This window comes from Anarhichas minor, unplaced genomic scaffold, assembly GCF_050575085.1.
Source record: "Anarhichas minor isolate MPS153535 unplaced genomic scaffold, ASM5057508v1 ptg000007l, whole genome shotgun sequence".
In the NCBI taxonomy this organism is placed as follows: domain Eukaryota; kingdom Metazoa; phylum Chordata; class Actinopteri; order Perciformes; family Anarhichadidae; genus Anarhichas; species Anarhichas minor.
The window spans coordinates 19,589,948-19,615,738 of NW_027466453.1; the positions used below are offsets into that span (position 1 = coordinate 19,589,948).

At 41.7% G+C, this 25,791-nt stretch overlaps 1 protein-coding gene across 2 annotated transcripts; it reads right to left on the reverse strand.

Annotated features, from left to right (window-relative positions):
* Positions 1-1,447: 1,447 nt before the first annotated feature.
* arhgdig (Rho GDP dissociation inhibitor (GDI) gamma) lies at positions 1,448-23,794 on the reverse strand. Of its 2 annotated transcripts, XM_076086464.1 has the most exons (6): positions 23,132-23,794; positions 14,587-14,760; positions 12,988-13,071; positions 6,602-6,678; positions 4,876-4,939; positions 1,448-4,233 (listed from the first exon to the last, which is right to left on the reverse strand). In XM_076086464.1, the coding sequence occupies exons 1-6, from the start codon at positions 23,202-23,204 to the stop codon at positions 4,034-4,036; spliced, it is 672 nt and encodes a 223-aa protein (XP_075942579.1). In that variant the 5' UTR covers positions 23,205-23,794; the 3' UTR covers positions 1,448-4,033. The 2 variants fall into 2 exon arrangements, with proteins under 2 accessions (XP_075942579.1, XP_075942580.1); XM_076086465.1 differs by lacking the exons at positions 1,448-4,233; positions 4,876-4,939; positions 6,602-6,678 and adding an exon at positions 9,383-9,823.
* Between the last annotated feature and the right edge of the window lie 1,997 nt (positions 23,795-25,791).

Genomic DNA, 25,791 nt, shown 5'->3' on the forward strand with positions numbered 1-25,791 from the left:
ATGCACGTGACTCTACGTAATTTCAGTGAACTTGACAAACATTTCAGTCAGATAACAGAGGACGAAGAAGACGAAGAGGAGAGAGCTGACTGACGTTAAAGACATTCATGATGACCTCTTTCAACAACAAGGATCTATTATTTTCAATTAATCCAAAACTGGATATTCTTTTGCTCTTTTAAAACTATAAAATCACAACATTCTCTTTGAATATTGCCAGATTCATCTTTTGTTTTGGGCTCTGTGAATGAAAACCTGCCCCTGCATGTTGCATTGCTCTGGATTTAGCTGACGCATGTCGTCCAAGGTGACTTTCTCCATCTGGGATTCATCCTCTTTGGATAAACTACAACACCAGCTGTGTCTCAGGTCTGTTTCCTCCACAGGTTTGCTGTCTGGACACAGTGTTTTCTCCCATATTCAGGAGAAAAACACCATCTATTAAAAGTGTTGGTGTGACAATCACAAACTGTGGACTAACTCTTCTGGCCCTTCTGGAATTTATTTCCGCTTCACCGTTCTGTGATCTGTTTGCACACAATGCAGAATACGTCCTTTCTGCAGGCTCGCTGTGAAGAGCCCATAATGACATCAGACTGGGGCCTCCCTCTGCTGGTGGCTCTGCTGATTCTGGCGCTGATCTACGCCTTCCTCTACCTGCCGGCTACCGCCCAGCGAGCCCTGCTGGAGCAGGCGCTCCGCAGCAACAACACAACCACCGCGGTGACCACAGCCGGCAAAGACGACTGGCCCACAGATGTGTAGGAGAAGATGGAGACGCTGGCAAATAGACAAAGAGCTTCATCAGAGGACAAGTGTGAGACAGCAGAGATGGACACTGCCCATGATTCTGCTAAGTGTAGTTTTTACTGGCCAAATATACATTATTATATAATACAGAATATTATTATATGATATGTATATATTATTATATTATACTGAATTCCCTGTGAGGGTGACAAAAATAAAATGTCCTGACGTGTTTGTCAAAGTGTTATTTACTGCTTTTTTCATGTTGGAATAAAGGTTAAATATTTAACTGCAAAGTAGTAATACGTGTTTGATTCCTTAATTTTTTTGCATTAAATCATTCTGGGATGTTTGCTGAAATTGATTGGATGTGGCACAGCCCTACCTAGAACATTTTCCACCAGCCGCCACTGATATCATGTGGTCATATGTTAGACCAACTGAATCATGTGATATCATACAAAATCTAACACTTCAATAAGTATCATCTGTAGACAGAAACGAAAGATTGCACACTTTTCTTTCCAGTAAATGGAAAGATGAAATTCCCTGTTTGATTCTCAAAGGAATAGTTTTACATGTTGGTAAACACACTTATTTGCTTTCTTTCTGTTTCTTCTTAACGGTCTCCTGGCTGCATATTCAACTTATAAACGTAAGAGTGGAATCTATTTTCTCATCCAACAGGTGCTAAGAAATGTGAATAAGCACTTCTAATGCTTTGTGAGCATGCAGGAGGAATATCTCAAACGAGACCTCTCACTGGTGGTTTGAATTGCCTTTATTAAAAGATACAGGATACTAGATTTGACACCAATATTTGACGATGCAGCACTTGATCGTTACAGGCATTGAACACAGACAAATGTTTCCAGCTGCCTGTGCCTTTAAAAATATCCCTGTAGATACTGTATCTGCAGTACATGGCAACCATTGACATCTGGATATTGCGTCAGTATCTTTTTTTTTTTTTTTTTTTTTTAAATCACATTCAATTTTACAATAAAGTCGTAAAAAAGGAAGAGAATCTTGCTAAACCATGCAACACCCAACAAGCCAACATTTACAGTTAGTCTTAGATCACAACGATTTCAAGTTCAATGTTCAATATGTTCAGCAACAATGACAATATCATATCCAAAGACTTAACACAATAATGATATTTCTTATTTTTTAAGGGGATTTAATTCATCCCTTGATATACGTCTCAGTATTCTTTCAGATACCATCTTAAAATGTTTAAATAATGCTCAAAGCAGAATTGTATTCACATCTTGTGTCCTTGGTATATGAGAGAAGTTCAGAAAGGGCACACTTTGTTAATTTTTAATGAATGAATTGTATGAAATTATTAAAGGACATACATGCATCTCTTTCTACAATATGCACAGTTCAGTTACAGTCTTTCAAAACGCTCCACAAAGACTTGAGAAAACTGCTGCTTTCAAAGCACACAGCAATGTTAAAGTATAGATGCATGTTGTGCACTGTATCAGAGTTTATTCATGATTTGAAAAGACAATATTTGGACAGTTAGAGCGTAATCTTGTGGTATGAATTGAATTGATGGTGTGGATTATCACTCAGTTTTTTCTTCTTCAAGTTTGTAATGAGAAACGATATTTGTGGGTATGTGATTTGATAGTTTGAATCATGAAACCATGGAATTGAAGAGAAGTCATTATGGTAAATTGTTGAACATCTTCCCTTATTCAATCCACAGATCAATCAATCGATACCCTAAGACATGGGATAAAATACATCCTTTACCTAAAGAAATATATGAAGAAAATACAGGAGTTAACCGACACCTTGAGAAAGTAATACAATCTCCAACGGCGTCTTCTTTTCTTGAACAAATATTCTAGACAGGGGTTTCAAACTGGATTTTGCCACCCCTATTTAATTTCTATTTTGGGGATAGTTTTGCTCTAAGTTTTAGAAATACAATAATCAAAACATATATAAACCCTTGGGGGATGTAAACTGGAATTGCAATGTTGCCATTGATCTATTTTTAGCCTATATTTGTGTACATTTTGGCACACCATTGAAAATGCAGTATTAGCTCCTAGCAGTTCCTGTTTGCAGTGTACCCAAGGCTGTACATGCATCTGTCACTGGATTACTTTGATACTGAAGAAAACTTAAAATAAACATGGTGATTCTGCAATGTTTTTTTTGTAGATGTACATGTTTTTTTGCGATGGACATCAGAGACAATGATGTCCCCGGGATCCTATAAGTCACACTGAATCTAAAAATACGTTAATTATGTCTGAGAGACTTATGGGTTATGCATGCATTTTGACGCAATTTGTGAAAACCAGGTGCTATCAAGGGCACAAATATGATCCACGCAAGTACATGCACGTAAATGACAACGCCTGGCACAGCCGGCACGATAACGCGACCCTGGTGAACATAATCAGCGTTTGTTTTTACACACCAGTAACTGAACAGACAGCCGTCCTCAAGGAGGCGACATGGAGCTAATCAGAGTGATTCCAAGATCACGGCGGTAAAAAAAAAAAAAAAAGAAGCTAGCTTCTGTGGTGGAATGTGTTTTCAGTTGCATAACTAAATATGTCGATGCATACAAAATGTTCAGCTTCACGCTCGCGTTGTGTAAATATTTTTTCATGACACAATCGCTGCAATGTGTGAAACCGATCTTGCGTCTGCGTACTAACGTGGATCATGTTTGTTCCCTCGAGGTTTTGAGGCCTTCATGAGCTGCATGTCACACATCAGCTTTGCCACATGTCACCATCCCTTCAACTATTATTGGAATAGTATTGGAATAATTCCTATTGAACATCCAAATGCACAGTATTTACATATTTCCTCTCTTCTCTTTGGGGACGTCTGTGTGACAGATATTGAGTGTTTGTAATTATGTAATGTGTGTAGGCCTATATATTGTATTTCCATTTGTGCCACAAACTGACTTCCTTTAATTGCCTGCTTTTGCAGACCACAGATCTACAGATGTAGAATAATCTGGAAGAAGAGTATAAATGCAGTGAGAGAAGGCAGAGAGAGGGGGGGATTCTTTTCTCTAAAAGTTCCCGTCAGGACACCTGCACCGAACAGACAAGGAAGAAAAGGTAGAAGAGGAGACCGAGGAAGAAGAGGAGGGGAAGTAGAGCCTCCTGTCTCGGGACCATTGCGAGGCTGCTCTCACAGGACAAGATGGAGGAGGGTGAAAAGGGGAAGGAAAAGAGAGGAGGGGGAGAGCAGGAGTGAAAGACGGGAAGAGCAGCATCATCTCTCTCTCACTCTATTCATTCCAGTCCTTGTTGAGGTCGAAGTTCCACTCCCAGTCCAACAAGGTGTTCTTGTCGTCGTCGGTGAAGTGGGATTTGACCTGATAGTGGCCGCGTGACATCATGCCTCTGGGGACCTCGTCAACCGGGCAGAGAACCTCGTGCTCCTCCTCCTTTGGGCAGTAACTTCCCACCATGTGCGACACCTTCTCCACTGCAGGAAGAAACAAAATCGACACTTGGAGCAATACGACTTAACTAATGCGGAAAACAAGTTGGATGAAGCCGTTTGTGGCTCCATGGGGGAGCTGGGTGAAGTCCAATAAGTTGTCTCAAGTGATGTCATTTGAGTCAGTGTCATTTGGGGATGAAAACTACAAACTATTACAGAAGAATCCGGGGATGTGGAGTTGTAAGAAAGGTGTGAAAACATATTACAATATGTATCAATATGTATAATTCACAATAGGTTAGTTTTAGCATATTGTTTGCATTTGATGCAAGGATGTTACAAGAGTTTTTGTTGCATTGCAAATCAAGCATTGATTTTGCAATAGTTATAAGTTTGATAATTACGGGCCCATATTTTACAAGATAGGGTTAGGGTGTGAATATGTGAACTTTCATTCATGTACATTTCTTTCTCATGTAAATTTTAGGTGAATGTGTGCATGCTTCTTCCTTAGTTAACTATACAAATACCATGTTTAGTCAAACAGTAGGCCACAAATTACAAATATTAACTCTGATTGATGTTCGGTTATGTCTTATTGTCCCTTTATGATCAGCATCATTGAGAACACTAGATGGGTATTCCTGTATGTAGTCTTAACAAGGTGCAGCCGAGTGGCCTTACCCGTTATTCCTTTTCTGGAGGTCACATGATGGTACCGCAAGCCAGCAACGATTTCTCTGTTCACCTGCGCACACACACACACACACACACACACACACACACACACACACACACACACACACACACACACACACACACACACACACACGCACACACACGCACACACACAGTTTCATCAGATCTCCAAATATTGTCAAGGACTTTTCTGACAGTGGCTGACAAAACTGGCACCCCTACTTTACCATAAACCTACTGTGACATGTATTTATCAGCCCGGTATGTTTAATTTTTCCTCTTTGACTTTTAGTCCCTAGCGTGGGTCAAGCTCCAAAAACAGTGGATACTACATTTCCCATAATGCAACTCAACAACTTCTTTCATTAAAATCATTTTGTAATTGTTGCTCGTTTTGAAGAGAGCTATATATAAATAACCTGTATCATTATCAATGTGTCTTTACTGCACAGATAGCCAATAACATAGAGTTCAATTTTACAATTACACAGAAAGTTAGGATTTGTATCAAACTGCATTAAAAGACAGCAGTGAGGCCATCTGTCCAGCAGGTGTCCTCACAGCAGAGCAAAGTCAATCACTCTCTGACCCATTTGGTTATTCTGAGAACATCTCCCCCCCCCCCTCAAGACTAAATCCCACCAGTACTGTAGACGATTTGAGCCATTTTCAACCATGAAATGTCAATATTACAAATACACTACAACCATATCACTCACAACTTAAAAACATGTTTAACTGTGTTTAACTCTTTAATCCTGAAGGGAACATGAATGTGTATGTCACAGCAATCCATTCAGAAGTTTGAGACTTATAACTGAAAACTACAAATGGGAACCTGGTGGAAATCAATACATTAGTTATAGTAGAGATATTTCTGTAAAAGCCAAACATGTCAACCTGCTGGTGACAATAGGGGAAAAGTCAAGAGATCACTAAAGTCAGTGGGCTTCATCCTCTGGGGGCCGTGAATGTCTGTACATGATTTCATCTCAATCTATCCGATAGTTGCTGAGATATTTCAGTCTGGATCAAAGCGATAGACCGATCAACTGACATTGTCATCAGAGACATCTCACTCGCATGGCTAACAATACTATCAAAGAAATTTAAAAGTAATAACTTTTTACTTAATCACTAGTCAGACTTGAGAAACTTGCAACCAAAGAAAGAAAGTTGCTTCTCTGGTATTAATCTTTAATGGCACTATAAATGAAACAGCACTAAAAAGACTCATTAAATATGATAATGGCCTTGATTGATAACATGGTTTGATCGTACATTGTGGCTGACTCAGCACGGTCTCCTATCGCTTAATCACTTATAGTGAATACCTGATCATGTGTTGGTTCATTCCATCAAAACACACAGTGATCCATCCACGTTGTAATGTACAGCTGTGCTTCTCTGCTCTGAGGTCGTCAAAATTAGTTTTGCACAGTGTAACAAAAATCAAACATACTGGATAATTTATACAAAACTTTGTTTTTTGTGCTCACTTGAAGATACTTAAGCTACTTGTAGGCAACATTCTGTTATAGGGCAGTATTTGTGCACAGTGTCAGATAAAGACCAGGCCACACCAGACCAGGCTCAGCTTTTCTTAGATACACGTAGGGCAGCTTCAAGGAAAAAAGGTTGGGAACCAGTGATGTAGAGTAAACCTCTCCAAACCTTAAAATCCCTCCGTTACTGCGTCGATCCATCTTACCTTGAAGTGCATCTTCAGTCTGTAAGTCACGCCTTCCTTTAGGGAGAGGGTCTTCTCCTTCAGAGCGCTCAGGTCTCCTGCACAAACAACAACCATCAAACATCCCTCATGGTCAGCATGACTCATTCTGTATGATATCACCTGCTTCAGCATCTCGGAATGACTCACTACATGATCACACTGCTGCTGATTTACACAAATATATAAAGCTGAATCTTATTGGAATGACCATCTGGAGAAATTGCTTCTCTTTAGCCCAAAATATCTATTTTTATAAAACTAAAATATTTTTTATAGTTTTTATCAGATAGTTTTCCCTGTTTTTCCAAACTTTATTGATTAAATATCCAATCAAAAAGGCATAGGTGTTGAGGTTTAATTAAAATTAGTAATTGATTTACAATCAGAACAGATAAAAGAGAAAAAGGAACTTGGATGTTCAAAAGAAACAAAACTAAAATACGTGCACAAAAAAGGATTTTGAAACCGACAAGGAATTAAACGTTGCATAGTTAATTCAAATAAGTTATAACTTAAATAAAGAATATAGTATGAAAGTTTTTCGTTAGTAAGTCTGAGTTAGGTTTAATACAATAGCAGCTGGAAATACACCAATACACACTGGTATGTGTTTACTTACAATAAGATAAATGTGGCTCACTGCAGGTCAAAATCACTAAAATATACACTTCACTCTCATTGTGTGAGCTAAATAAGAGGAATTGAAGTCATGAAAGTGGAAAGTCTTCTGCTTTTATACATAAGAGCTACTGGTACAAAACAGAACGGCTTCTTTGTTCAATAAAATCGTCTTTGTCTTGCTGTTGGGTTGAACGGGTTCATATTGAAGAGAGAAAAGTATCCTGGACCATTGTAAAAAGCACACAGCAATCAGAAATGCATCCACTGCCTAATCACTTTATATCTCAATTTAAACCCGACCATCAGTCCTGAGTGCCTCCTAATGGACGGAGAGAAGCAAGGGAAGGAGGAGAGGAGAGGAGATGGAGGAGAGATAGAGGAAATGGGGAGAGAGGCAGAAGACAGCAAAGCAAGAAAAAAGGAAGTGACTTCAGAAAACACACATAAACAGAACATAGTACAGAACATAGTACAGTACATAGCACTCCCTCAGAAGTGCAGCGTTATAGGTTTGATTCCCACCGGCGTCACCCAAAATGAAATATATATGCACTTGTGCAACATTTAGGCACGAAGAATCGACATATTGCTCTTTCTAATGAAAATCTTCTATGTTGACAGTCATATTTTCACTTAAATTGAGAATCTACATGCCCCCCTGTGGTTTGGTAGATTTATAGCACCATAAGAAATACTTGAAACTCCCCATTAAACTAAATCAGAAATGGATGTCATAAAGGTAATAAAGCTGTTCCTCACTGGCCGACATTTGAGAGATTTATCTCTATCTGTGTCTCGGTTCCATGGATTCCAGTTTCTCTCTCTCTATGAACTGTTGTATGTAAATCTCCTTCTCCCTTCCCCTCCCTCCGACTCGTCTCCTCCTCTCCTTCCTCTCGTCTCAGGAGACAGAGAAAAGAGAAAAGATGCTGGCCTCCCCCGGGAGCGTCTGACTGAGAAAATAGGTCAGTGTGGAGAGCTGTCTACCTGTTCTCCTCACCCACGCACACGCACACACACACACACACACACACACACACACACACACACACACACACACAGAGTATGCATGCAAAGATGCACATGCACGGTGAAATCCACACACTGAACACACAGCTGAACCTCACACTTGGCAAATATTGCACCGATACCACGAAATATTTAAATATTAGGGAATAAATCAACTGAAAAATTCCCGCTACACCCTGCTAGTTTACTTTGTGCCCTATTTAACAATACATGGCAAAAAACAACTGTTTAATTTGTTTATTTTTAAAGCTGCTGCTTGAGACTTTAAATCTTAATTCAAAATACATGATTCACTTACTAAATGTGATGTGTTCTTGTATATTAAACTACCCAACAGTGTGTAAAGTAGTTAGAGTAATAACAGCTCCTCCTTGGTCGGCCACATAGCAGGAGTCTACAGCCATGCTAGCGGCTCTGCGCGGCTATCCTATAAGGCACAGCTGTGCTCTGAGCTAAATGCTAACGTCAGCATGCTAACACGCTCATAACGACAAAAAGAGTAACGGCACCATTAAACGGTGGTAATGGTGGTCTATTTTAAAATATATAATAATTGAACACTCGAAGGACCGTTCTGCCTAATGAGTACGCTACTTAAACTTTAATTTACAGTTTTCTATTCACAAACTTTCCTCCCATTATTAGGTGAAGTTCACAATAAGAATATCGTTAAATTGGTCACGAATGACATAGTACTAGGCCCCCAGCACACAATAAATGTGGGGTTGATATCAGTGGTCGACATAAAGAGGCTGCATGCTTGGCGTGTGTGTGTGTGTGTGACAACAGTGTGTGACTGAGTAGATGTTTAGCAGCATGCATGCTCAGCAAAACGCCCCTGAACCCGGGGAACATGGAAGTTTAACAAAGCCAGTGATTACGGTTAGAGCACGAAAGCACTGAGAAGTCATAGCCAAGGATACTGAAACACTACGTAGTGTTGTATTGAACCTTATAGCACAGACATATGGTTGTGTGTGTTTATCTACTGAGAAATAGAATGTAAAAAATCAAGACACGAGCCAAGTAGTAGTATTGGAGTAAAATGATCTCACACAGAAATAATGATTTACAGAATGTTTTCTAGTAAAATGTTAGATTTATGTTTATTTGATGTCTAATGTAGGCTACATACATACAGTATATATGAAATGTTTGTTCAAGCCAAACTAGGTCACAGCATTGTGCCTATGTTATTGCATGGGTGCCTCCATTGGGCAATAAATCCTCCTCTCTGGCAGTCGTATTGCTTTTTTCCACGGAGACACAGCGACACATTACAAGTTGTTTTTGTGCTGCCAGCTCAGCCTGAAACAATAAAAATGTTTTTTTGTGTTTAAATGCAATCAATGTTCAGGCCATTGAGCACAAGCAACGACTGAAAACGACAACAAAACTGCAATTTCTTGAGAGCAAGAATGAATCTAAAAGGAAAGTCATAGTCTGGTAGCAGTGCTGATAAAACGAAGGCGATACACTGGATGATCTCTAGAGCAAAAAACGAAGAGATGAGTTCAGGATGACGAGGAGGAAGTGTCATGAGGCGATGATCTGAGGCAAGAAAAATATGAGCGGTCAAGAAGATCAGACATCAGAAGAGCCAACAGTTTAAAAAAAGATAATCTGAACCACTTCAGTTGGAGGTAAAACAGGAAGTGAGAGCTCTCTTATGTTGTCAGTAGTAAAACCTCAGTGCAAAGGAAACCTGTACAACAGTACAGTGAGATCTGTGATGGATTTACAATAACATTACTTGTGTTTCTAAGGTAGATCTTAGAGCTCAATGAAAATAATAAGTAATAATTAACCAGAATTTTATATAAGATTTTGGGATAGATTCTTACAGTATTACAGGATGAACAGAACCACGCAATTTAGCTATTTGAGGTCATGAATTACTGTTTTACTGGAACATAATTAAGTAAAACTAGTTGTAAATGTTTCAGCGGACATAAATTATAAATTCTAAACTGTGAGAGTTTTGTCTCTGATAGCTTGGATGTGCACGAGGGAACACTTGTGAACGGAGACGTCGACACGAACCCAAACAACCGACCTTTTACCGCAGTAGTTAAAGGTCTCTGATGGGACAACCAGTCCAGCCTGCAGGGAGAGTCTCTTTTCGCTTCTACACTTTCAAAGTGTGGAGCAATCACCTTTACTGTGGTGCAATGTACCCCCCCTTCTCTCTCTTGCACACACACACACACACACACACACACACACACACACACACACACACACACACACACACACACACACACACACACACACACACACACACACACACACACACACACACACACACACACACACACACACACACACACACACACACACAGTAGTAAATGCTCGTCATCACTTAGGGCACCGTGCTGCATTGGAATCAGCCGATAGTGTATAATGAGGTCTCTAATGCATTCAGCCACCGATGGAAAGTCCATTTCACATCCAGCCTGGTGCCGGCTCGGCTATCTAACTGCAACACGAGACACCAGCAGGAGCGATTATTACCCCGCTGCTTACTCAATAGAATAATGATGAAAGATACTTTTCTCTCACACAGCAGCATTCAGCAATTTCTCCTTTTTTCTCTTTAGCTCTATGAACACAAACACACACATTCATCCAAATTAAACCTGATACATATTTGAACGGCTTCCAGGGAAAATATGAGAAGGAATAGTTCAGTATCAGACTTTTCCAGTTGCACGAGACAAACAACACTGTTTCTAAAAGAGCCTCCGACTGTCAAAGAGCACTTTCTGTATTGGACTGACATCACGCCCAAGCTCATACAAGTATGCCATTAATTTTGATTATTAACATGTCGGAATTAACGTAAAACAAAATGATCTCACGCTACAAATTTGACGAAACAAGCCCATACCAACACGTACTCTTCCCATCTCGTCACATACTGAAGCTTGTTCTGGGACGTTGGCGTCCCTTTCTAATGCACTGGGTCGCCCAGCGTGTGAAAGGCGTGGTTAACGTGGTGAATTCAAACAACAACAACATCATCACGGTTCATAAATAAAGTAAAACGTAAACAACGTAACATAAGATCAAAAAACAAATAATTTCTAAAATAACTCAATAACACTGGTCGCAAAGACTGGTCCTGACTTTTCGTCCCTAATATAGGTCAAGCTCAAAAACATTGCATTCTACATTCCCCATAATGCAACTGGACAGCGTCTTTCATTAGACCATTCCTGGCTGATGAACATCCCCACCTGCAGTTTGTAATGCAGGCTCTCAAGACCCTGCTTGTAGGAACCAGCCTGTATTTGGTCATTTATGGTAATTGAGTCATGTGGTCTTGACATTGGTAGCAATGGGGTTATCAGCTGTTCAGTGTCTTAGTTTCGTCAGTGGAAGGAGAGCTGGTGATAGAGGGAGTCTTATTTTTTGCTGACCTCTGTTGATTACCTTTGTAAAACTCTTTGGAACGTTTTGGAGGCGTGGTTTCCACCACACGTATTAGTTTGTTCTTTCTGCAAATAAAACTACAAAACTCAGCGACTGGATCTGTGAATCATTGACGGCCAGCGCGTCAGCAGCAAACGTTTGGTTTCAGATAGTCACCTATAATCCTGATGACATCACTAAGACCTCACACTTACAACTGTTTTTCCTCCTTGTGTCGAGTCAACTGAACTTCACGTGTATCATCCATGAGGTGCTCCTCCCCCCCTCCCCCAGTACGTAATGCAGTCTTTCTGTTAAAAAAAATTGTCCAAGTCCAAGCTGAGATTACACAATTGATTTTCCATCCACCTCTCACTTCCTCCATCATCTATGATTGCGATCAGATCTGAAAGCATCTGTCTGGTGTGGAGGAGCAGCGCGCTCTGTCAGTTTAGTGCAGATCAGCAGATCTTCCATTACACAGTGAAACATGCACATTAAAGGCTGCTGGACGCTCCGTGTTTGAATCAGAGAAGACTGCATATAGTACAAAGACAGTATTGCCTAGCAACCAGGTGACCTTTCCTATTAGCAGTCTGTGTTTGTGTCTTTGTGTGTGCGTGAATGTGCATGTGTGTGTTATTGTGTATGTGGTACAGAGATGCCTCAGACAAGGAAAAACCAGAACAAAGCAAAGCACACACACACGGACGGACAGGCACAGTCACAGCTACTGTTGTCCTGTCGACACACCCTGACACACAAGTCAATGATAGGTGAACCTACACACACACACACATGCACACACACATGCACACACACACACACACACACATCGATCCCTTCCTCAACTTTATCCCCTGTAGGGATTGATAATCTCTCTGCAGCCACCTGATTACCATGCACCACAGACACACACACACACACACACACACACACACACACACACACACACACACACACACACACACACACTAACATACATGTGAATTTATAGACACCTCACTCTGACTGTCGCTTTCGCCTGCACCCAGGGGAAGATGTCAATACAGCCCACTAAGCAAACATTTGTCTGTCTCTCCTCTCCCGAGCATAGACACACCCACTGCAGTCTTTCTGCACATAAAAGGCAGAACGTGGGGTGAGACGCCTCGCTCCGGGGCGTATCAGCGGCATGTTTCACCTCACAGGGTGCGAGGCTGTAGCAGCACCATACCACAGCTAGCCTGGGTTGGGGAGGAAAAGTAAGGCTGGATAGAGAGGAACAAACAGAAGAGTGATGGAAGGGAAGCACTGCGTACCTGTCAGGTCCATGGTGATTGGTTCAGGAGCCTCATCACACAGCAGGGTCAGTCTGGTCATCTGGACATTAGCCACAGCGGGGTCTGGTGAGGAAAAACACAGCATTCATATAGACATTTTAAAAATTCACTCATTCATATATTTGCTTGTTTGTATATTTTTAAAGGGATAGATAGACATTTTGAATAATAAGCCTACTTTATTTGCTTTGTTGCAATATATATATATTTCTTGATCCTGTGAATTGTCCCATGAATTCCATATGTGACATTTGTCAATTTAAAGATCACTTTGCAGACTGAAGCCTGACAAATACAGAGACGAGGATGCATCGCAGCGAGAGACAGAAGGGAAGAGAAGGTGGACTGTCACTATTACGCACAATATTTCTGTCAGGGTGAGTGTCCATATCGCTGACAGGACGATAGGGAGCGCAGCACTTTTCTGTAAAGTTTCATCTAGAAGCGCAAAAAGGTTGGAGTGCTCTGAAAAAAGACGCTGGTGTTTAGAAAAAAACGCTATATGGACACTCCACATGTCAACAAATGAAGCTTCTAACTATTCGATACAGCCAGACGAGCCACAAAACAGTATGCCAGCAGGAACAGACAATCTGGAGGAGGGTATTTGTTGAATATTCATAATAAAATATAAATGTCTTCATATATATTTATATATTTATATATTTATACTGCAGCAGCTGAGGCTGAATGTCATTAGAATGTCAGTAGGTATTTGGTCATAAATCAAAGTACTGGACAAACTGACATTTAACTCAACACCACAAATGTCAGTTGTATTGTGGTACTACAGGAGAAGTCGACTCATCCTCTGGGAACCATGAATGTCTGCACAAAACCGTCAAGTCCAGCAATCCATCAAGTTGTTGAGTTATTTAAATCTGGTCCAAAGTGATAGTCTGACCGCAAGAATGGCTAAAATATATCAAACATCCATTATGCTAATGCTGAAATTGTACATATTAAAATATCACGGTCCATAAACATTTCAGTCATTGGAGAAGAAAGTAATCGTCCAATACCAGTTTTGTAGGCCATCCGGATTCAGCAAGGACAGATTAAAAGCTTAAGGTCCTCAGTTTGACAATAAAGTCCTCTCCGACTCCTCCCCGCTTTCCCTTCCTCTCATTACAGCCTTTCTCACTGTGTTTCATATTACCAAGATTAAGATGAGGCGGTGTTAAGTTACAGCAGTGGGGGAGTCAGAGCTATTCTACTGATATCAGCTGTCATGGCCCGGCTGCTGGATTAGAGATGCTGAGGCAGGCAGGTCTATTGCAGTGTGTGTGTGTGTGTGTGTGTGTGTGTGTGTGTGTGTGTGTGTGTGTGTGTGTGCGTGCTTGATCAGAAGTTGATGACTGCGAGGAACTCTGCACCAAGTCATTATATAGAGTGAATGGTATTATTAAAGCTGCAGTACCAGTAGGTACAAGAGTGAATCACCAGTTCTTCTATCACCTCAGGTAAACAACACACACACACACACACACACACACACACACACACACACACACACACACACACACACACACACACACACACACACACACACACACACACACACACACACACCCCTACCTGCTGGCATTGTTTCCATCCCCAACAGGGTTTGCTTGTACTTGACCAGACTCTCGTCATCTTTGTCCAGTTGCCGAATCTCATCCAAACTCTTCTGGACCGGAGCGATGTAGTTTAGGTTTCTGTCATCCTCTTCCTCCTCAATACGCACATCCTTCTTGTCAGCCATGAGACCTTTCAGAGAGAAGAACAATAAAGGGATGCTGTCATACGTTGCAGTGATTGCAGGTGCTTTAATCTAGACCCGACGTATCCCCACACTCCCCTAGCTTACAGATGAACTCTCCCATTCATCGACATCATCCGTCATTTTACAAATGCGTTCATTTGAATTCACTTTAAACTGGATTAACACTGAATACTATATACAATAAAAGCACATATTGTTACAATAACGTGATCAACACTACTCTGACTACAAAATATAAACCAGAACGTTTCCGATACCAAAGTCTTGTCTCATTGCCGAGAAAACTCAACCGACAGGCGAGATTGCTTTACCGTCGGGGATAAGATGCATCTCACTCTCTTCAGCCATCCTGGATTTCATCAGGGGTTTTGATTTAATGTCGAGCTTTACAGACATTGGATAATGTGTTCTGCAAGCTGAAATTTCATTTTGGCATCTCGATCTCTTCCGCACCTCCTGAGAGTGAATACTTGCAGACTGGAATAGTTACACTGACTGAAAGGATTTGACCCGACAAAACCACCGTTCACAGTTTATTTTGACTGAACAGTAAACATGTGAACCTGTATCACAATAAAGAGAACGTTCAACACAGCAGGCTCTTATTTACCAGGATGTACCGACGGCAGGAATTGAAAACTCTTTATCACTTGGTCCTCACTAAAACCTGCTTTCAGTGGGCAGTCACGACTACAATGCAAGCTTATAGCATTGGCAATAAAGAACTTTGACCACAATAAAATGCTCTCAGCAATGAAAGGACTCAAGACTTTTCAAGTTTCTTTGTGCCTTGGTGTCTTTATGCTTAACAACTCGGTGGTCCAAAAAGTCAAGGGCCGAGATAAGAAAGCGTTGGAGAATGTTGAATAAACCAGATAAATGACCTATTTAATGTTCTTTTCTCATAAACAGACACACACATAACACACACACACAGACACAGACATATCATTTATAAAACGTTACATGGTCTCCAACACGAATGCACAAAGTAACCACTAGACTCCAATTATCTGGAGAACAGGATGCAACAGATACAGACTGCGAGCTGGACGTGTATTTACCTCGTGTAATAGCCTCTGCTTCTGTTTTTACTGTTCATAATGAGACGGCTCAGTGTACATCAGCTCAGAGCTGTGTGTAGAGGTAATTAGATGGCACAGAGAGTGTGTACACACACACACACACACACACACACACACACACACACACACACACACACACCCTTTAGTCACAAACATACCCTCAGCATATGGATGCAGTCAAACTGAGTTACAGATTCTGTAAACATTAGTGGAAATCAAACGTGTCGAACAGCAACACAATGACCCAATAATACACACACACACACACACACACACACACACACACACACACAGTCAGGGCCAAACCCGGCTGCCTTCAGCGCGTCACCATGGCAACCCTTTCAACTCCCCTTGCAGTGACATCACCTTCGCTGTGGGTCTGGTTTATACGACCGAGTAGATAAAGTGGAGCATTTATTTCTACTCGCAGCATCGGAGATCCATGGGGGATCAGTTTTAATACACTCTGCAAGTGCATTTGCATAAATCTATATTTATTTATCTTTGTAATGGACTCAATCTGTTGTATTTGTTTATTTTTTAAATCAAATTTATGAGTGTTTTCATGAAATAGGCTTTTTTTATTTTGCTACAGTAAAGTTTACACTTAACACAGAGGGAGGTAAACTGTTTGCATGGATAGATTGGTGGTTTAGACATGTCAAAATGTGTCTGTTAACACACATTTGTATCCTTAATTTACAAGTATTAGGCGCAGACAGGTTTCCCCGCCTCATACTTTGAGTCTATCGAGCAGATTAATTATCCCCACACACACACGTTTCCTTTTTATTACGGTAAAAATGAAGATGTTCAGCGGAGGAATGAAAATTTATTTCTCATTTTCCTTCCTGTGTTTGAGAACGAGATCCTCAAAATATTCTTAAAAATCTATGATTCTGATATTAAATATGTATACATGAAATAGCATAAATTAGCCTCATGTTTTGAATCTGCATCTTTTTTATTATCAAAGACAACTGTTGCTTTAAGATCTTTCTGTGTTGAATCCAGTTCAGTTAAGAAGCTGAAAACATGAGGAATTGTTTATGTAAAAAAAACGCCTGTTTTAAAATATCAATACAAGGATCTACACAAACACACGTGTTAAACTATCTGCACGGTAGATGACTTCATGAATGATTCACCCTGCTGTATTTACATATCAAGCTCTGCAGCTCATCTCCACACGAGTAGCGTAAAATGTGTTTGTGAGCCGCTGCTATACCTTCCTCTCTGACATCTGATAGCTCCTCTTTGATCTCCAGACTGCTGACCTGTCACAGTAACCGGCAATTAACATTAATTTTGAAATCCAGGGTTTGGTGCCCAGAGATGCGAAAGTGTTTTTAATATGTAGTGTGCGGTAGTAGAAACCTGGCAAACCAAAGAAGGATTTCTCCTTTGTTTGAAGTCGCAATGTGTAAGATCTTACCATGCTACGAAAAAATAGGCGCAGTATTTTATTTCTACTACTGAGTCAGATACAATCATCAGTATATATATATATTTACATATATGTGTATAAAATGACAGGAGAGGGGGAAGAGAGGCATAATCCCACTGCTCTTCCTGGAGAGACCCGCCCTGGTGTAGCTGGTTGAGGCACAGACGATTGGTTAAGGTTAGGCATTGACCTCGAGTAGTTAGGGTCAGGACAGACCTTTGGTCAGTGGGTCAACATTGTGACCTATTATTATCTAATTTGTTAATGTTCTAAACTAAAACTCTGCCCAGATCTTAGACATTGCACCTTTAAAAACAGGTACATTTAGTTTTTTTATCAGATATGCAGTCTGTACAAATGAGTCTGAGTTCTAGAATCTAGGGAAATGATTCTTTACTTTGCACTATTTAATCAGTTTTGTCAAAAGGAATACTAAAACACATCTACTGTTGCAGCTGATTTAAGCAGAAACATTCAGAGCTAAAAGCCTCCATATTGAGCGGATCTGGTGTGAGAGACGAGCTAACACCAGCGAAAAGCCAGCAGTGCGTCTGTTCTGGTCCATGTGTGTGTGTGTGGTCTTCCTTCTGTTGCAGCCCTCCATCTGTGATGTGATATCAACCGGTGGATTTTCTTTGATAGCCATAAAACTGCCTCATTACCCCACCAGCTTCTGAAACCGTCTTCTGCACCGTAACGCAGCCGTCTGCTGTTAAATACGTGCTACAAGTGACAATCAGCACTCTTGTGTTGTTACGGAAAAAGCTTGAAACCATGTTCGGTCATGTTGACTTTTGTTATTTTCTTTTACACAAAATATTGATGTGGATTTCTTTAGGCTGGGGTTAATTTATCTTCATTGTTTTTACTTCAGTGAATAAAAAACTGATTTATCTTCTTAATTATTATAATTTTTTATCTGTCTGTGTAAGAAAAAAATGAAAATAATGTGTTTTGAACAGCTTCAGACTTTTACCTATCACCTGCCGTCAAATCAAACCGCATTTGCACAAGTGATATCTATATTTACACTAACACAGAGGATCCACAGCCAGTATGTAGAACCATCAGACACAGAATCAGTGTTCATCTGCTCATATTTACAGCTAAACCAACACGTTTAGTGCAAAACCAACACAGCAATCTGTGTTGGCAGGAAAGAGGTGGCTCTAGGGGGAAGAAGGATTCGAAGAGGAATGCTAACATGAGTCCTAACACACACACACACACACACACACACACACACACACACACACACACACGCACGCACACGTTCTTCTGTTGGTTCCTTGTTGACATGAGGCTTTCACAAATGTCTGTATCCAGATTGTGACTAAATCTACTGTAGCTAGTAGACACAACCAGGCTCGCTGATTTCCCCGTTTCCAGCCTTAATGCTAAGCTAAGCTAACAGGCTGCTGGCTGTAGCTTTATATTTAACAGACAGTTAGTAAAGTGGTATCGATCTCCTCATCTAATTCTAGCATATTTCCCAAATTGTTAAACTATTGAACTGTGTTCAATTCTGGTGTTCATCCACACGATGGAGGCTACCAGATTAAAAAAAATGAATCTGGATCAACAAAGAAACAATAAAGAAATCTGTGTTTGACATTCATTTAATACTGTATCATAAATGGGGCATTATTGGGACTTTAAGTAATCAAAGTTAAACCTCTCTTCTATTTCCTCAACAGCTCTCCTCTGTTTTACTTATCGCCTCCTCTTTCCTTAACCCAGATAACTGTTCACCGTGTCAGGAAAACACTTCCTTCTCACCATGTGTGTGTGTGTTTGAGCCCTAAGCATTGCTGTTTTTTATAGTCCTATGAGGCCCGCTGTCACTGCTCTGCTCTAATACTATAACGAGACCTCTGGGACGCTGAAACACACAATATACAAGAAAAAGAAACACACACACACAGCAGAAGATAAAATGAAACCTTTCAGGTCTCTGCGAAGCCGATAGCGTCTTTTACAATGAAGGAAGAGGCAGTAAAGGAAGATTGATCTAAATAACAGCGTTACAGCAGGCCATGAGCACGGTTTGCCTCCATCTCTAAGGCTGCTGTCAGCGCGTGGTCCTTTTACCGCTGCAACACGACGGGAATCAATATGTCACCTGCACGAGGCTGCAGACACGCCGTCAACGCTGGAGACACTCATAACACTTCATCATGTTAACCAACAAATCGTTCACATCTCATTTCCTGCTTGTTTCCTTGCTGATGAAACACCGAGATGACAAACAGCTGATACCAGCTGCTGTTATTGGTGACATCAACACACGGAGGATGTCTCACCATGACACTGCAGCATCTGTAGCAGGTTGCTTTACTGCAGACCTGATGCTTTTAAAGTGTATGCTAAAACAAAAAGTGAGCAAGAGGCTGGAGATGAAACCACGCCCACTTATGTATGACCAAAGCCTGACAGCTACAGCACGGTTTGATGAATTTACTGTTTATCAGACCACAAATGAGACAAGAACCGCCTCACTCCCCGCCGCCGGGAGACTACTTCGCTGTGAGGAGAGCGGGCCGAACTCAAACTCTAGCACCTCCGTCTCCGGAGCGTCTGTCTGCTCTCCTCCTGGCTGTACAGACTGCAGATCAATGAGCCTCGGGCTGTAAAGCTACGCTGCAGACGACATGCTCGACTAAGCCCCGCCCCCGCTGCTGCACAGAACATGTATCAACATTTGATCCAAATCGCACCAAATATGACACTGCACATCGTTGGGTCGCCAGCAATACATCCGCCAAGTGTGAAGTTGATCGGATGAACGGTTCCTGAGATATGCGGAGGACAAACAGACACGTCTTGCTTTATTGTTAGACACCATTTCCCATGAGCCCTATAGCTTTGCGGGCCAAACATTCCCGTCTAACTAAAAGAGTCAAGTCCATGGAGTCCCGTTCATGAGTCGAGGGGTTACAGTTAGCTCATACCTGTCCGTAATAACAGCAGAACAGAAAGGACTGAACGCAGAGAAGGTTTAAGACAGCAGAGATTACAACTAAATCAAAAAAATCAACAACTAAGAAGATTACTTTAGAAGAGATTGTTGGATGAAATGTCTAGAACTGTATCATTTTATTGCTATGCTGGTGCTAATGTGGAAGTGTCTTAAACTTGCATTCTCTCTAAAGGCCAGCAGGGGGTGACTCCTCTGGTTGTATAGAAGTCTATGAGAAAATGACTACTTCTCTCTTGATTTCCCTCAGTAAACATTGTAAACATGAGTTTATGGTCTCAATCTCTAGTTTCAAGTCTTCTTCAATACAGCATGATGTTTATTTAGTAAATGATGGTCCATTTAGAGTCAAACAGACCATAAAGCAGGGTATACTTTAGGGTGGGGCTACCCCATTGTGATTGATAGGTCTCTACCGCTACTAGAGCCGTATATCGGCAAAATTCAAGATGGCGTCGGCCAAATCTTATAAGAATATATTAAGTAAAAGGTTGCAGTGAGTTACAGAAGCTGGTGAAACAGAGGCTCGCCCGGACATGACGTCAAGACTTTGTCTCTATAGACAGAAAGCACATCACCCCTTTAATCAATCTCTCTCACACACACACACACACACACACACACACACACACACACACACAGAGTAATATGTCCTCAGCTGCTCTGCAGAGACAGCAGGTTGTCTAATTGACTGACTTGATTGGTCTCGTATGCGTCTGCTCACCCGCACAACCTCATTTATTACTGCTGGCACAAAAAAAAGAAAAGGAGGAGGGATGACGTGAGGAGATACAGTCTCTTAAACACACTGACAAGCTGACAGCATGTGTGTGAGTGTGTGTGTGTGTGTGAGTGAGTGTGTGTGTGTGTGTGTGTGTGAGGAGAGTATAGTGAGCAGGTGGGGAGAGAAAATAGGGAAAAAGATGAGCGTTCAGGAGGAAAGGAAGGAGGCAGGAGGAGGATTAGGGATTAAGGTGTGGAGGTTAGTGTTAATAGAAGGTGGGAGATAGGGGAGAAAGAGAATAAGAAGGGACAGAGGGAGGACAAAGGGAGAGGAATAAAGAGAGGAAGAGGGAGGTAAAAAAAAGTGAGGGAGGATTACAGAGAAAATGCAGATAGAGAGACAGAAAAAAAAGGAGAGAAAAGGATTTCAATTAGTCTGAACACTTGCTGCTCGCTGCTTGTGTCGGTCTGTTCTGATTGACAGCTTATGAAGAGCGTTCTGGGCCTCACCCACTCTCACCCACTCTCTCACTCTCACCCACTTTCTCTCTCTCACCCACTTTCTCCTTAGCCACACAGACAGTGTCTTCAGTGTCTTTCCTGGTAACATTTGCTGACAGAACACGTCGACCTCAACCGCCTTTGTTTCCTTTCTTTTCTGTTTAACCCCTGTTCCTCCTCTCCTCCCTTTCTCATCTTCCACCTACTCTCCTCTTCATCCTCCTCCAACCATTCCCACTTATCTTCCTCCCCCTCTCCTTATAACTTCCCCTCCTCATTCCTTTTGTTTGTCTTCTTCTTCTTCTTTTCCTCCTCACTATCTCCAAAACACCTCTTTTTCTCGATGTTTCTTGCCCTCCTTTTCTCGCCTTGTCGTCATTTTGCTCCCTACTTGCCATTTATCTTCCACTCAGTCACCGCCCACGTTCCCATCAAAATCTCCTCCTCCTCCTCGTTTTTCAAAACTCGATCTCAGCCAAGTGTTTTTGATGGGATTCGATGTGTCATAGTCACACAAAAAAACAGCACAGACGAAGCAGAATTCACTTAAATTCAACGCGTGTCGGTTTGTAATTTCTTGAAGCAGTTTTTGTTCCAAGAAATTTGTCAAAAACAGCAATGAAATGTAGGGCGGTTGAAGTTAAGGGAGTCGGGACTGAAACACTAAAGTAAGTAAACCGCAGACAAGAAGATCTACGGTCGGATCCTGACTGGAGCAGAGCGATCGATTCAAGCTCTTTGAAATTCAAAGACTTAATAGAACAGATTATTCACGGCCGCCTCAGATCTTAAATCTCATTTCATCTCCTCCGCTTGAAGATGATCTCTCATTTCATTCTGTTTCTTTGCTCCTAATTGTCACTGTGGTTTTCTCTCTCTCTCTCTCTTTCTGTGTCTCTCTTTCTAGATGACTTCACTCACTTTCTCTGTTTGCATCTCTCTTCACCTTTTGTCTCTTCATCTCACAAACACAAACACACACCTGTGTGAGGGGAAACCCCAGGACTGTTCCACCATCTGTAACTGCTCAGCCCTACTGCAGTGTAGTGAACACACACACACACACACACACACACACACAGCGAATGTATACTGTTGCGAATATAAAAGCAAAAAAATAGTGACAGAAGCATCAGCACACACACACACACACACACACACACACACACACACACACACACACACACACACACACACACACACACACACACACACACACACACACACACACACAGCTGCTCCCTCTGCCAACGTTTCTCATGAACACACACCCTTTTGCATGTATGTGAGCAGAAACATAATTACATGCACAGACGAACACACAAAACAAACACACACACGTTACAGATAGTCACAGATAGCGTTGGATGTGATCAATAGCTATTGATCTGCCACCTTTGGCTTGTCTTGGCAGCGCTTCATGTGAGACATAAAAATGTCCACACCCGCCACAATAGAGACATATGGCACACACACACACATGCGCACACACACACACACACACACACAAAAACATCTCTTAAAACAAACACACGCCTTATTTCTAAATTATGAACACAAACAAATTGATAATTGACACACCTTTAATAACTTCTATCACTACACACACTCCAACGCCTCACCTTTGTAGCACATGGTTAACCACAGCAGCTCCAGCACCTGACCCCCAAACTCACACACGTCCAATCCCAGCATGGTGCCTCACTGCGGGGCTGAAAACCCGTCGGGGGGAGGTGGAAACCTCCACAGGTAGCAACAAAGTAGCAGAGCAGGGACGGATTAAAAGAGGAGACCATCCACAAAGGTCTTGAATTTGGGGAGGAAAAAAAAAGGGAGGGGGGTGAGGTCAGATGAGCATCTCCTCCCTGGAGGAAATTTACAAAAAAAAAATGTAGTTGGAGGGGTGGAAGAGGAAAAGGGCTGGCGTGAGAGAGACGGAGGCAGAGAGGCAGGGAGGGTATCCTTGGGTGTGGGTGTGATGGGGATGTGTGTGAGCTACAGAGAGAGAGAGAGAGAGAGAGAGAGAGAGAGAGAGAGAGGCAACAGACACAAGAAGCAGCCGGGCTTCTACGCTTCTTCTTCTTCTTCTTCTCTTTTGTAAACCGGAGCTCTAAAAAAGGGAGAAATCGAACAGTTTCTGTTGTTGTTGCATGCAGCAGAGAGGATGCTGGGAGCTAACGCTGGCTTAGCCGGCGGAGCCGTCTGCAGCAGCACGTGTGTGTGTGTGTGTGTGTGTGTGTGCGCGTGCTACTCAGACGCTGTCTATCGATTCGCAGTCGAGCAACGAACCCCTCCCCTCCCCCCCTCCTCCTCCTCCCTCCCTCCTCCCAGAGACTGCAATGAGCTCATCCTTTAGCCCCCCTCCCCTCCCTCTCTCTCTCCCTCCTCATTCACTCTTCCTCGCCTCCTCATTCCTTCTCCCCCCCCATCAACTCTTTCATGCCTTTATATTCCTCTTCATTTTTCATCACTTATACAAATCCTCATGTGGTGTCCCCTCTCTCCCTCCACCCATTCATCACTGTGTCACGCCATCACTCTCCCTGTGTCTCTATTTATCTCCCCCCCCTCTTCATCTCCCTTCTGTCTTTTAGTGACCACACCCTGTCAGCAGTATGCTCCAATCATGACTCCCACTCTCGTCTTTTTTTTCCCCACTCAATCTTTTTCTGCTTCATCATTTCGTCTTTCTCAGATTTCGGTTGTAGTTCTGAATATAAAAGGAGCTGCTTCTCTAGACAATCAGACAGACACACACACACACACACACACACACACACACACACACACACACACACACCTTGTTAGTCTGTCACGTCTGTGTCCCTCACTCTCTCAGACTCCAGCACATGAAGATATTTTACACCAACAAATGCACATTTACATCCATAAATACAGAAACGTGCAGGAATGAGTTTTTTGCGATGGTCGATTATTTCAGACAAATTCCCACATTTCAAATGTGAGCATGACCCAGATTTGTTTTTGTCACATTACAAATTAATGTTGAAACTCAGGAAACAGACATTAGTGAAATAGGCCAGTTTGATAAATGAGGGACGTCGGCTCGTGTTGTTGGTAAGAAAATGAAAATGAGCGAGGAGGGAAGTGAGAGAGAGAGAGCAAGAGGAGAGAGGAAGAGGAGAGACTGAGAGCAGTGTCTTGACACTAACTAAGTGTCTCCGTTTGTCTCCTTGCCAGCAGCAAACAGTGAGCTCATACTGGAACAGAGAGAGAGAGAGAGAGAGAGAGATGTGGAGGTGGACCAATATATTTGGGTCAATAGGTCTTTCATTGAATAATAGATATCAGTGCTGATCATATAAATGTTTTAGATTCTGTTCTTCAGTCTCTTTAGGTTTCCAGAGAAAACTACTTTAAGTAAAGGAATGATAATGATTATATTGACGCATAATTCATGGCATCAGTCAAGCATCTATGGGGTGTATTTGAATTATTATTGTAAGAAGAAATGAAAATATAATTACATCCTACAAACTGGGATAATCAATCTGTAATAGTCTTAATAAGGTCCTATACAGGTTAGAGGTTTTAACCAGAACCATTTGTTTCTGAGGAACCCTTATAATTCAGCCTACAATCCCCCCGAAAACTGTGATTGTGAAGCATGATTGTTGTGGGTCGAGCTGCACCACAGAAGCGTGTTTCACAAGAGTTTATCTTTTAAAAGTGAACGTCGTCTGGTTTTCTGAATAAAATCACATAATGTTGAGGTAATAAAAAAACATCTCAGTACAACAGACCAAAAATCCTTCGAACCGGCCAAAATCGTACTCCTCATTGCACAAGTCCGTCATTTTAAAACGGTTAACAACAGTAAAAGGTGATTTAATATCGTCTCCCTGCCCGACCGATCACCAGCAGAGGGTCTCCCTCCTGTCTGTCCCAAAGCAAGCAGCGCTTTAAGCCCATTATATTCACATTGCTTTATGGAAATATAAATCAGCAGCAGCAGCGGTACCAGGTGGAATGAGTGGCATTTATAAAATAAGTGCTTGAACAAGGACGGCGTCATAAAGAGTGTCTCAGGGTTAGGAGTCCCTCAGGGTTTCACCACAAAGACCCACATCTTTCTCTCAAACAGGGAAAAACTGATCAAATACGCTGCAGGCAGCAGCCGACGAGCTGCTGAGGTGAGGAGTTATCTTCATAACATAAAGCCAGTAGCTCAACCCTCATGTTCACTATTAAACACACAGTATGTGTGTGTGATACACTCCACTACACCATAATATCAGCAGATATGTTCTTCCATCGCTAT

What these genes read in the sequence shown, in the direction of transcription:
- arhgdig (XM_076086464.1), bottom strand. Translation starts at nt 23,204, where the DNA reads ATGCTGGGATTGGACGTGTGTGAGTTTGGGGGTCAGGTGCTGGAGCTG. An exon ending in GATGGAAACAATGCCAGCAG is followed by an intron (nt 13,072 to 14,586) that starts GTAGGGGTGTGT and finishes TTTCCTCACCAG; the next exon opens with ACCCCGCTGTGGCTAATGTC. An exon ending in AATCACCATGGACCTGACAG is followed by an intron (nt 6,679 to 12,987) that starts GTACGCAGTGCT and finishes TTGTTTGTGCAG; the next exon opens with GAGACCTGAGCGCTCTGAAG.